Raw genomic sequence first — 12,255 nt, forward strand, 5'->3', positions numbered from 1 at the left:
CCCTCCCCCAACCAAGTTGCACTAGCTTCTCATTTTCACCCTACAAACAACTTACAATGGCCTATTTCCTTTATCATTGTTACTTTTTTGCATATCTTTCATTTAGTGTTCTTTATCCTAACCAGTCTGAAGAAGGGTCTCGACCCGAAACTTCACCCCCTCCTTCTCTCCAGAGATGCTGCCTGTCCCGCTGAGTACCTCCAGCTTTTTGAGTCTATCCGGTTTAAGCCAGCATCTGCAGTTCCTTCTTCCACAGCTTTGACCCTGCTGTGATCAAACTACTGATCATAAGCTGGAGTGTAGTCCTGATCTTCCAACAATACCTCATTGCAGACCTTAGACTTTTTCTCCATAACTGTAATTCAATAAAGCTGTAACGTTATGTGCTGTACTCTGATATTTTTCGCTTTGCTCTACCCGTATGTGTGGCTTAAGTAAGGATTCACAGGATGGTAAGTAAACAAGCTTTTCACTGAATCTCAGACATGTGACAATATTAAACCAACCCCAACATTAAGGCCATTCACCTTGGTTTTTTTAGTTATCTGGAAATGTATATGAATATTTTGATTCTACTTTAAATATATATATTTTAAACCTTTTTGCTTAACATTAATTATTTTTACATTGCTTCTCCCCACCACAATACACTTGCCATCCACTTTACCTTTAAAATGTTTATAGAAAAGTGAAAGAACTTGATGAAAATATTTTTCTTTTTACAACCTGCTTTGTGATCTAACAGTACCTTAATTGTTAGTTTTATAATTAACCCATTAGAATTTGGTTCTCATATTATTGTAGAGAATGGATAATATGGTAGATAATTGAGTTTATAATCAGACGTATTCCTCTGGTTCGTATCCAAAGGAACGATCAAGAATTAAGTTATTCTATCCTTTTATAATGTGTCACCAATAGGTGGTGCAATTACTGATGCAACATGGAGCTGATCCCTATGAAAAGAATAATTTTGGCAACTGCGCAATGGATTTAGCTGTGGGTGACGACATGAAGAGTTTAATCAAAATCCATCCACAAAGGAGAAAAGGTATGAATGTATTCTACCTTTAATTTTAATTTAATTTTACCTGCATGATTATGCCATCATTTATCAGCAAGTAAAGGAGGACTTTCACAAAACTCCATTTCTTTGATGGCATGCCTGAAGCCAGAGGTGATTGAAAAACATTGCTCAGAGGCTTTATAATATCCTCTCTAGACTCTTTCCTTTGCCCATGATATTTTTCATCCAGTGCCCTCCATAATGTTTGGGACAAAGACCCATCATTTATTTATTTGCCTCTGTATTCCACAATTTGAGATTTGTAATTAAAAAAAAACATGTGGTTAAAGTGCACATTGTCAGATTTTAATATGGGCCATTTTTATACATTTTGATTTCACCATGTAGAAATTACAGCAGTGCTTATACATAGTCCTCCCATTTCAGGACAACATAATGTTTGGAACACGGCAATGTAATGTAAATGAAAGTAGTCATGTTTAGTATCTTGTTGCATATCCTTTGCATGCAATGACTGCTTGAAGTCTGGGGTTCATGGACATCACCAGTTGCTGGGTGTCTTCTCTGGTGATACTCTGCCAGGCCTGTATTGCAGCCATCTTTAGCTTATGCTTGTTTTGGGGGTTAATCCCCTTCAGTTTTCTCTTCAAATAATATAAAAGGCATGCTCAATTGGGTTCAGATCAGGTGATTGACTTGCCCACTCCAGAATTGACCATTTTTTAGCTTTGAAAAACTCCTTTGTTGCTTTAGCAGTATGTTTGAGATAATTGTCTTTCTGTAGAATGAACTGCCAGCCAATGAGTTTTGAGGCATTTGTTTGAACTTGAGCAGATAGGACATGTATATACACTTCAAAATTCATTATGCTACTACCATCAGCAGTTGTATCATCAATGAATATATGTGAGCCAGTACCTTCAGCAGCCATACAAGCCCAGGCCATAACACCCCCACCACCGTGTTTCACAGATGAGGTGGTATGCTTTGGATCTTGGGCATTTCCTTCTCTCATCCATACTTTGCTCATGCCATCACTCTGATATAAGTTAATCTTCGTCTCATCTGTCCACAAGACCTTTTTCCAGAACTGTGGTTGCTCTTTTAAGTACTTCTTGGCAAATTGTAACCTGCCATCCTATTTTTGCGGCTAGCCAGTGGTTTGCAGTGTAGCCTTTGTATTTCTGTTCATGAAGTCTTCTGCAGACAGTGGTCATTGACAAATTCATACCTGACTCCTGAAGAGTGTTTTTGATCTGTCGGATAGGTGTTTGGGGATTTTTCTTTATTATAGAGAGAATTCTTCTGTCATCAGCGGTGGAGGTCTTCCTTGGCCTCCTGGTCCCTTTGTGATTAGTTAACCCACCAGTGCTCTCTTTCTTCTTAATAATGTTCCAAACAGTTGATTTTGGTAAGCCTAAGGTTTGGCTGATGTCTCTAACAGCTATATTCTTGTTTCTCAGTCTCATAATGGTTTATTTGACTTTCATTGGCACAACTTTGGTCTTCATGTTAATAAATAGCAATAAAATATTCCAAAGGTGATGGAAAGACTAGACGCTGGGAGCTCTCTTTTTCCTGCATGAAGGAGGCAATGAAACACACCTGAGCAATTACAAACACCTGTGAAGCCATGTGTCCTAAACGTTATGGTGCCCTTAATAAAATCTGACAATGTGCACTTTAACCACATGTGATTCTATTACAAATCTCAAATTGTGGAGTACAGAGACAAATAAATAAATGATGGGTCTTTGTCCCAAACATTATGGAGGGCACTGTAACTAAATCCATTATAATTTCCTTATTTGCTATTATTACTGTCGACTTTAGAGATACCGCGCGGGAACGTATTGTATGGGAACTAGATTAGATGGGGTGGATCTAGGTTAAATTGTCCTTAGTGTGTAGCAAGTGGATGAGAAAGTGAGATAACATATTGTGTAATGGTCAGCATGGACTCGGTCGGGCAAATGACCTTTTTCCATGCTGTATCCTTGTGGGAGAGGGTTTTGAGGGTATGAGAGAAGATCTTGTTCAAGTTGACTGGAGTAGGTTATTTGAGGGGAAAGGAACATCAGCCAAGTGGGATGTTTTTAAAAGTGTGCTGACAAAAGCTCAGGATATGCACGTCACTGTTAGAGTGAAGGGCAAGTCAGGCAAACGTAAGGAAGCTTGACTGACGAGGAAAATTGAGGCATTGGTCAAGAATAAGAAGGACGCATGAGACAGGTATAGGCAGCTGGGATCAAGTGCATTCCTGGAGGCGTTTTGGGAACTAAGGAGTAAAGTAAAAACGAAATCAGAAGGGCATAAAGGGGCCAGGAGTTGCATTAAGGACAACCCCAAGAGATTTTATAAATACATAAGGGAGAAAGGGTAACCAGAGAGAGAGTGGGACCTCAGGAGCCCAAGCGGCTACCTCTATGTGGAGCCACAGGAGATGGGCAAGGTCCTCAATGAGTATTTCTCCTCTGTATTTACCGATAAGAAAGATAGAAGGACAAGGAACTTGGGGCAGTCAATGGAAGTGTCTTGAGAGCAGTCAGTGTTACCGTCGAAGAAGTGCTGACAGTACTATCGTGTCTGAAGGTAGACAAATCTCCAGGGCCTGATCATGTATATTCGAGGACATTGTGGGAAATTAGAGAGGAAGTTGCAGAATCCCTGGTTGAAATTTAGGAATCGTCTTTAAGTACAGGAGAGGGTGGCCACAGTGGCACAGCGGTAGAGTTGCTTCCTTACAGCGTTTGCAGCGCCGGGTTCAATCCCGAGTACGGGTGCTGTCTGTACGGAGTTTTACGTTCTCCCCGTGACCACGTGGGCTTTCTCCGAGATCTTCGGTTTCCTCCCACACGCCAAAGATGAACAGATATGTAGGTTAAATGGCTTGGTGAATGTGTGAAATTGTCCCTAGTGTGTGTAGGATAGTGTTAATGTGCGGGGATTGCTGGTCTTTAGTTTAGTTTAGAGATACTGCGCGGAAACAGGCCCACCGAGTCCGCACCAACCACCGATCCCCGCACATTAAACCTATCGCACACTAGGGACAATTTTACTCATAGAACTACATATCTGTAAGTTTTTGGAGTGTGGGAGGAAACCGAAGATCTCGGAGAAAACCCACGCTGTCACGTGGAGAACATACAAACTCCGCACAAACAGCATCCGTGGCCTGGATCGAATCCGGGTGTCCGGCACTGTAAGGCAGCAGCTCTACCGCTGCGCCACCGTGGTCGGTGAGGACTCGGTTGACCGACGGCCTGTTTCTCTAAACTAAATTAAATTAAATTAAACTAAACTAAACTAAAGGTGCCGAAGACTGGAAATGGCAAAATGTCGGGTCTCTATTCAAGAAGGGCTATAGGGCAAATGCTGGGAACTATAGGCCAGTGAGCTTAACATCTGTAGTCGGGAGGTTACTAGGGAGTACTCTGAGGGATAGAATATACAGGCATTTGGACGGACAAGGGCTGATTAGGGATAGACAGCGTGGTTTTGTACGTGGTTTTGTACTTTGTCGTGTCTCGCAAATTTGAGTTTTTTGAAGACGTGATGGTTTTGCAGATAGTAAAGATGGCTGTGAAAAGTTGCAGCAGGATCTTGATCGATTGGCCAGGTAGGCTGAGGAATGGTTGATGGAATTTAATACAGAGCAATGTGAGGTGTTGTATTTTGGGAAGTCTAACACGGGCAGGACCTACACAGTGAATGGTAAGGCTGTGGAGAGTGTTGTAGAACAGAGGAGTACAGGTGCATGGTTCCTTGAAGGTGGAGTTGCAGGTTGATAAGGTGGTCAAAAAGGCTTTTGGCACATTAACCTTCATCAGACATAGTGTTGAGTAGATCAGTTATTGGGAGGTCATGTTGCAGTTGTATAAGACGTTGGTGAGACCGCATTTAGAGTATTGTGTTCAGTTGTGGGCACCATGTTATAGGAAAGATGTTGTCAAGCAGGAAAGGGTACAGAGAAGATTTACGAGGATGTTGCCAGGACTCAAGCGTCTGAGCTATAGGAAGAGGTTGAGTAGGCTGGGGTCTCTGTTCCTTGGTGTGCAGGAGGACGAGGGGTGATCTTATAGAGGTGTATAAAATCATGACAGGAATAGATCGGGTAGATGTACAGTCTCTTGCCCAGAGCAAGTGAACCGTGGACCAGAGGACATTGGCTTAAGGTGACGGGGAATAGATTTAATAGGAATCTGAGGGGTAACCTTTTCACACAAAGCATGATGGATGTATGGAACAAGCTGCCAGAAGAGGAAGTTGAGGCTGGGACTAGCCCAACGTTTAAGAAACAGTTAGACAGGTACATGGATAGGATAGGTAACACAAAAATGCTGGAGAAACTCAGCGGGTGCAGCAGCATCTATGGAGCGAAGGAGATAGGCAACGTTTCGGGACGTTCGCGAAGGAGATAGGCAACGTTTCCCGAAACGTTGCCTATCTCCTTCGCTCCATAGATGCTGCTGCACCCGCTGAGTTTCTCCAGCATTTTTGTGTTACCTTCGATTTTCCAGCATCTGCAGTTCCTTCTTAAACACATGGATAGGATAGGTTTGGAGGGATATGGACTAAACACAGGCAGGTGGGACTAGTGTAGCTGGGACATGTTGGCCGGTGTGGGCAAGTTGGGCCCAAGGGCCTATTTCCACACTGTACCATTCTATGTCACTAATCAAACAATTAACTTAACGTATAATTTATGATAGCACTATCACTACTGACAATGTTGCTTCTTGGAATCAATAATTTGGTACTGACCATGGGATTTGATGTTGTTTTATTTGTCACTAATGTAAGTTATTGTGCATTTTCTGGTTAATTTCAATTTTGAAAAGAGAAATAACAATTTGTTATTCTAGTTACAGTCAAAGTTGGAGGTAACCAAAAGCTTATAAGAAACATGGCTTTAAAAAATACAGTGGACAATAAGAAGCTTGAGGTAGGTGTCAAGTTCAAATTCAAGTGAGTTTATTGTCATGTGTCCCTGATAGGACAATGAAATTCTTGCTTTGCTTCAGCACACAGAACATAGTAGGCATTTACTACAAAACAGATCAGTGTGTCCATATACCATAATATAAATACATACACACATGAATAAGTACTTTTGTAAATGTTAAAATATAGAACATAAAAAGATACAGCACAGGAAAAGGCCCTTTGGCTCATCATGTCTGTGCCAGTCATGATGCCAATTTAAACTAAACGGTTGCTTGCACGTGGCCTGTGTCCCTCCATTCCCTGCCTGTTCATGTGCCTTTCTAAATGCCTCTTTATGTTGCTATTGTATCTGCTTCCACCACTTGTTTGACATAACCAGTGGAGATGAAAGATAGTTTAATTCCTGTATATATTGCCTGCATCAGGATTCAGCCATTGGTTCATTTATCCTTCCGGTGAAATTACAGGGATTTTCAGAGAGAGTGTCAATGGTCCTTTTACAGTGCCTTGAAATGCCCGCTGGAGGTAGTGCAAGAGTGCGAAGCAGTTAGAAGGAAGAGATCATATATGCCTCGTAAACCACCTGGTTATGCCAGGTCTGAGGACTTGATGTTCCTTCAATGACTTGATGATTTCAGTCTTTGACGTCTGCCATCAGTGAGAGGTGGCTCCTGATTTATAGGACATAGCTACCAGTTTTCCATCACCTTGTAAAGCTTTACATTCAGAGATCCACATGGTGCAGTGGGGGCAGCGTGGTCGAGGACTTTCATCTTGCAGATATTGAACCATCCTCACATGTGCATGGTCAAAATGGCAAAAGGACCAATTTTGCTTTCATTTCTTCTGCTCTTGATTTTTTGTTTTTCCTTACTGTTGAATTATCAGAAAGAATGTGCTTCTGCACAGCTTATTTCAGTTAGTCCACCATACCTCTTTTTTCAAGGCACCTGGAACAATGCATATGTTCATTATAGTTTCAGTTTTTGTAAAACCTACATTATGACCCAAGGGTCTTTGTTGAATGGACACGATGTACTTATCTGTGATAGGCACAAAATGCTGGAGTAACTGTGAGACAGGCAGCATCTCCATTCTTTCTCTCCAGAGATGCCACCTGTCCCGCTGAGTTACTCCAGCATTTTGTGTCTTCTTCAGTTTAAACTGGCATCTGCTGTTCCTTCCAACACCTACTGTACTTATCCATAATTGCGCTCATCGATAGTATGAATTTAGTACATTGTATGCAAAACAAAGAATTTCATGATATCTAGGTACATATGACAATAAAGTATAATTGAATCATTAAATCAATTTAGTGTTGGAACTTACAGCAGGCTTACATTTATTTCTCCTTCCCACCTGCCGTCTGTAGGTTTGTGAATTTTGTTGTTACCGCTGCAACCTCCTGATTCACACTCTCTGATCATCTTTTCCCTTTCTCGATAAGCTTGTTGAAATTGATTCATTTGCAGCATCTGCAATTGATTCTTTTGTTCCTCTTCTGATATTCTCTCATGTAACTCATTTGCTTCTTGTTCTACAGTTTCTAATTCCTGTTTTTGCTTCCTAATCTCTATTTCCCTTTCACATAACTGTCATACAGTTGTCTATTGCTGTCGCTAACTAAGCACATTTGATTTGTTTGTCCAGCTTGTTGTACTAAATCACAAGACTCACGGCCTGAACATAAATACTAACTGTGCATGGTGAACTAGTAAGATTGACTCCAATGGGGGGGCTATAATCTTCTCTGAGTTCCAGTTTTCTTTGACATGGTTGTTCCCCGTCACTATTTTATGCAGTCTCTCCTAATCTAAAATGTTTGTTGGCCAAGACCCTCATCACTCTGAGATCATTCATTCCAGAATTGATTCCAGAACAAGGCATATTTGTTCTATTGTTCCCTTTTTGATCCTTAATTTAGCAACCTGAGATTCCATTATGTTGTGCAATATTTCACAATTGGCTCAATAAGATCATGTGCCTGCCTGGTTCTGCTTCCTCTTTATACTCGGATAAAGAGTCCATGCAAAGGTGACACCTTTTACCCAGAATTTGTGTACAGTCGACTTATTTTCACATCATGCTCCCAAGGTTTGGCTGCAGACCATATGGCTATTACTTAAAAACAGTTCTGTCTTAAATGAGCAATCTCTTATTTTTGTACTATTAACTTATTTTTAAACAATTGCCTTTAGTTGTTGATCATTCTTCAAGAGGAAACATGCTCTCTACATTCACAATGTCAGCATCTTATATGTTTCAGTCAAGTCCCTTACTCGCTCTTCTCCACTACAGCAGCTGAATGCCTAGTCTCCTGACCTCTCCTCAGCCTTTTGAACTGTTTTTTCCAATGCGTTTGTAAGGGGGGGGGGGGGGGGGGGGGGCAATACTGTAGATAGCATTTCAGACGTGATCACAGGTAATACCTATGCAACTGAAACACCATCTCCCTGCAGTAGTATTCTGTAATTGAAGAGCCTGTTGTCAATTTTCCCTGTTGATTAATATTGATTTATATCTATTTACTGTTTTCATAGGTTCGCAAGAATGATAAAATGGCTACTAGGAGTGGTCATGTTCTTGACATATCAGCATCCCTTAAGAGAAAAACAGAAAGTACCCATCAATCCAAAAGTGATGTACAACCCAACAAAAAGACTCAAAGCACAGGGACTAAGTGCAATATAAATGAAAATCAGCCAAAGCATATTGATGTGGAGCAACCCCAGGGAAAACCTGTAACTCATGACATGGTGGAGACACGGGCCCAGTTTGCTACTCATTCTGGACAAGAAATCACACAATCCGACTTTTTTGGAATTCAGAGCAAATCTGCCTCTACAACTGTGAACGAGGCTGTGACCAAGCCTGCTGTTAGCAGTGTCAGTTTACAGCATTCTGTAGTCATTGGTAATACAACTGTACCTCAAACATCGCTGATACAGGCTGCAAAATCTAGAAATTCAATTAGCGACTTTACTGTCAAAACTGAAGACAATTCAGTTACATTCAAATATTGCCAAAGTGTTTTGTTCATCTGTCACACTAAAGGAAGCAACATCGAGAGGCTGGTGAGGAAGATTTACCCTTCTGCTATAAAGCCTACATAGATAGTAGTGAACTTTCCCACTGACATGCAATGGAATAAGTGCAAATATATTTCATTTGCAGTTCTTTTGTTGATTGGTTGAATAATTTAATATATTTTAATTAATGCTTAAAGCAATAACTTTTTCCCAGTCTGTCCTCTCCCATATTGATTTTTCATTCACTATTTGATACTATCCTGTTGAGGATCATTTCAGAAGCTTCCTCGTGGCGATCCTGCGGCCTACACCTTCTTGAAGCCGCAGTCTCCAGTAGGGAAGCATCGATTCGTGACTTGCCTTGTCTGTACATCTGGCCGCCCGCAGCGGCGACTGCGGAGGTTGGTGGTCTCGACCACGGGGGAAAGTGGAGGAGGACTGACTAAATTTGTGCCTTCCAACACAGTGATGAATGCTGTGGTGGATGTTTGTGATAAATTTGTATTGGGTACTGTGCGTTCTTTTTTATGTTACCGCTGCTGGCAAGTTCATCTCACTTCACTTTACTGTGCACGTGACGAATTAATCTGACTATTGACTACTATACTATCCCCGGAAACGACGACATGATGCACTCTGTGACGCGCCGGGCAACCAATTCTATCAACATGCAGTTAGACGACGACAGAAGCCAACCACGACCAATACGATGTCTGACACGAGCAAAATGAACCACCCTGTTGAGTGCATTGTGCAGATTTTTTACTATATATAAGGTGCTGCGTAAAATGGAAGAGTCTGTTGTCAATTTTCCGTGTTGATTAATATTGATTATATCTATTTACTGTTTTCATAGGTTTGCAAGGATGATAAAATGGCTACTATGAGTAGTCATGTTCTTGACATATCAGCATCCCATAAGAAAGAAACAGAAAGCACCCATCAAGCCAAAAGTGATGTTCAACCCAAGAAAAAGACTCAAAGCACAGGGACTAAGCGCAATATAAATAAAAATCAGCCAAAGAATATTGATGTGGACCAACCCCAGAGAAGACTGGGGCCCAGGAGCCGTTGGAGCAAGAGGAGGAGTTTCCGGGCGGTGAGTTTAAAATGGAGCGCGGGGCTTTACTCCACAGAGGCCCAGGAGCCGTTCGAGCAAGAGGAGGAGTACCCAACCTGTAACGTTCCATCACACTTCAAAGGAAGTGGTCTGGTGGAAGCCGCTGATTGGTGGAAGCGGACTAGAGGAAGCAGCTGATTAGGATCAACCCCAGGTTTGCATTTGTGCTTTCTGGTTAAGGGTTCAGTGAGTTAAGGGTACAGTGAGTAAGGGTACAGTGAGATAAGGGTACAGTGAGTAAGGGTACAGTGAGTAAGGGTACAGTGAGTTAAGGCTTCAGTGAGTTAAGGCTTCAGTGAGTTAAGGCTTCAGTGAGTTAAGGATTCAGTGAGTAACGGTACAGTGAGTTAAGGCTTCAGTGAGTTAAGGGTACAGTGAGTTAAGGGTTCAGTGAGTTAAGGGTACAGTGCTTTTTAGTAAAGGTACTGTTTAAAGGATTAAGATTTTTATAGTATGAGTGAGTTGATTTAATTTGGGGGTAAGCCATGTCAGTTGAGATCGGCCCCATGTTTTGCTCATCCTGCAACATGTGGGAGATCAGGGATATGGTCGGTGTCCCTGGTGACTACGTTTGCAGGAAGTGTGTCCAGCTGGAGCTCCTGGCAGACCGCATTGAACGATTGGAGCTGCGGTTGGATTCATACTGGAGCATCCACGATGCTGAGAAAGTCGTGAATAGCACGTACAGTGAGTTGGCCACACCGCAGGTAAATGTTAAGCAGACAGAAAGGGAACGGGTGGCCATTAGACAGCGTAGCAGTAGGCAGATAGTGCAGGAGTCCCCTGCGGTCATCTCCCTCTTAAACAGATATACCATTTTGGATACTGTTGGGGGAGATGGCTCATCAGGGGAAGGCAGCAGCAGCCAATTTCATGGCAGCATGGGTAGCTGCGGCACAGGAGGGGAGGAAAAAGAGTGGAAGGGTTATAGTAATAGGAGATTCAATTGTAAGGGGAATAGATAGGCGTTTCTGCGGCCGCAAACGAGACTCCAGGATGGTATGTTGCCTCCCTGGTGCAAGGGTCAGGGATGTCACCGAACGGCTGCAGAACATTCTGGAGGGGGAGGGTGAACAGCCAGTTGTGGTGCACATTGGCACCAACGATAAAGGTAAAAAACAGGATGAGGTCCTACAAGGTGAATTTGGGAGCTAGGAGATAAACTTGAAAGTAGGACCTCAAAGGTAATAATCTCTGGATTACTACCAGTGCCACGTGCTAGTCAGAGTAGAAATAGGAGGATATTTCAGATGAATACATGGCTTGAAATATGATGCAAGGGGGAGAGATTCAAATTTCTAGGACATTGGAACCAGTTCTGGGGGAGGTGGGACCAGTACAAACAGGATGGTCTACACCTGGGCTGGAATGGAACCAATGTCCTTGGGGGAGTGTTTGCTAGTGCTGTCGGGGAGGATTTAAACTAATGTGGCAGGGGGATGGGTGCATGAGCAGAGAGACAGAGGGGTGTAAAATGAGGGTAGAAGCAATAGGTAGCAAGGTGAAAAGTAAAAGTGGCAGGCATACAAATCCAGGGCAAAAATCAAAAAGGGCCACTTTTCAACATAATTGAAAAAGGGGTAAGAGGGTTGTAAAAACAAGCCTGAAGGCTTTGTGTCTCAATGCAAGGAGCATTCGTAATAAGGTGGATGAGTTCTTGGTTCTTGGTTTCTTGGTCCTCCAAAATATTCCAAATGGAATTTAAACTAGAGGTGGTGAAGGGAGGGCTTAAGCCAGAAAGGGTTATTGGGAAGAAAGAGCTACTTTAAATTTAGTTGCATCTGGTTGGGTAACTATAGTTGAGTGGAGATTATTCCATGCTTTAATTGTGCGGGGGAAGAACGAATTGCTGTATACATCTGTCTTTGTAGCTGGGATCACAAATTGGATCGAATGCCCTTGACTGCTCCTAATTGGTTTGGATTTGGTGTAGGTCTTATAGTCTATGTCGAGCTGACCATTTAACATTTTGTAAAAACAGGTCAAACGGTGAGCTTCACGTCTGTCTTGGAGAGGGTTCCACCCCAGAGAATTCAGAAGTTTGGTGACACTCGCTTCTCTCTCATAGGTGTTAGTAACAAATCGAGCTGCCTGTCTTTGGACACGTTCGATGGAAGAAATGTTTTTAT

General features: G+C 42.2%; 1 protein-coding gene across 1 annotated transcript in view; it reads left to right on the top strand.

Annotated features, from left to right (window-relative positions):
• Positions 1-652: 652 nt before the first annotated feature.
• LOC116971597 overlaps positions 653-12,255 on the top strand; it is a 35,723-nt gene continuing 24,120 nt past the window's right edge. Inside the window, exons 1-4 of the mRNA XM_033018833.1 lie at positions 653-1,051; positions 5,893-5,972; positions 8,518-9,051; positions 9,863-10,105. Coding sequence (XP_032874724.1) covers positions 937-1,051; positions 5,893-5,972; positions 8,518-9,051; positions 9,863-10,105 — 972 coding nt within the window. The 5' untranslated portion in view covers positions 653-936. The remainder of the gene's footprint in view (positions 1,052-5,892; positions 5,973-8,517; positions 9,052-9,862; positions 10,106-12,255) is intronic.

The sequence above is a fragment of the Amblyraja radiata genome, chromosome 3, assembly GCF_010909765.2.
Source record: "Amblyraja radiata isolate CabotCenter1 chromosome 3, sAmbRad1.1.pri, whole genome shotgun sequence".
Lineage (NCBI taxonomy): Eukaryota > Metazoa > Chordata > Chondrichthyes > Rajiformes > Rajidae > Amblyraja > Amblyraja radiata.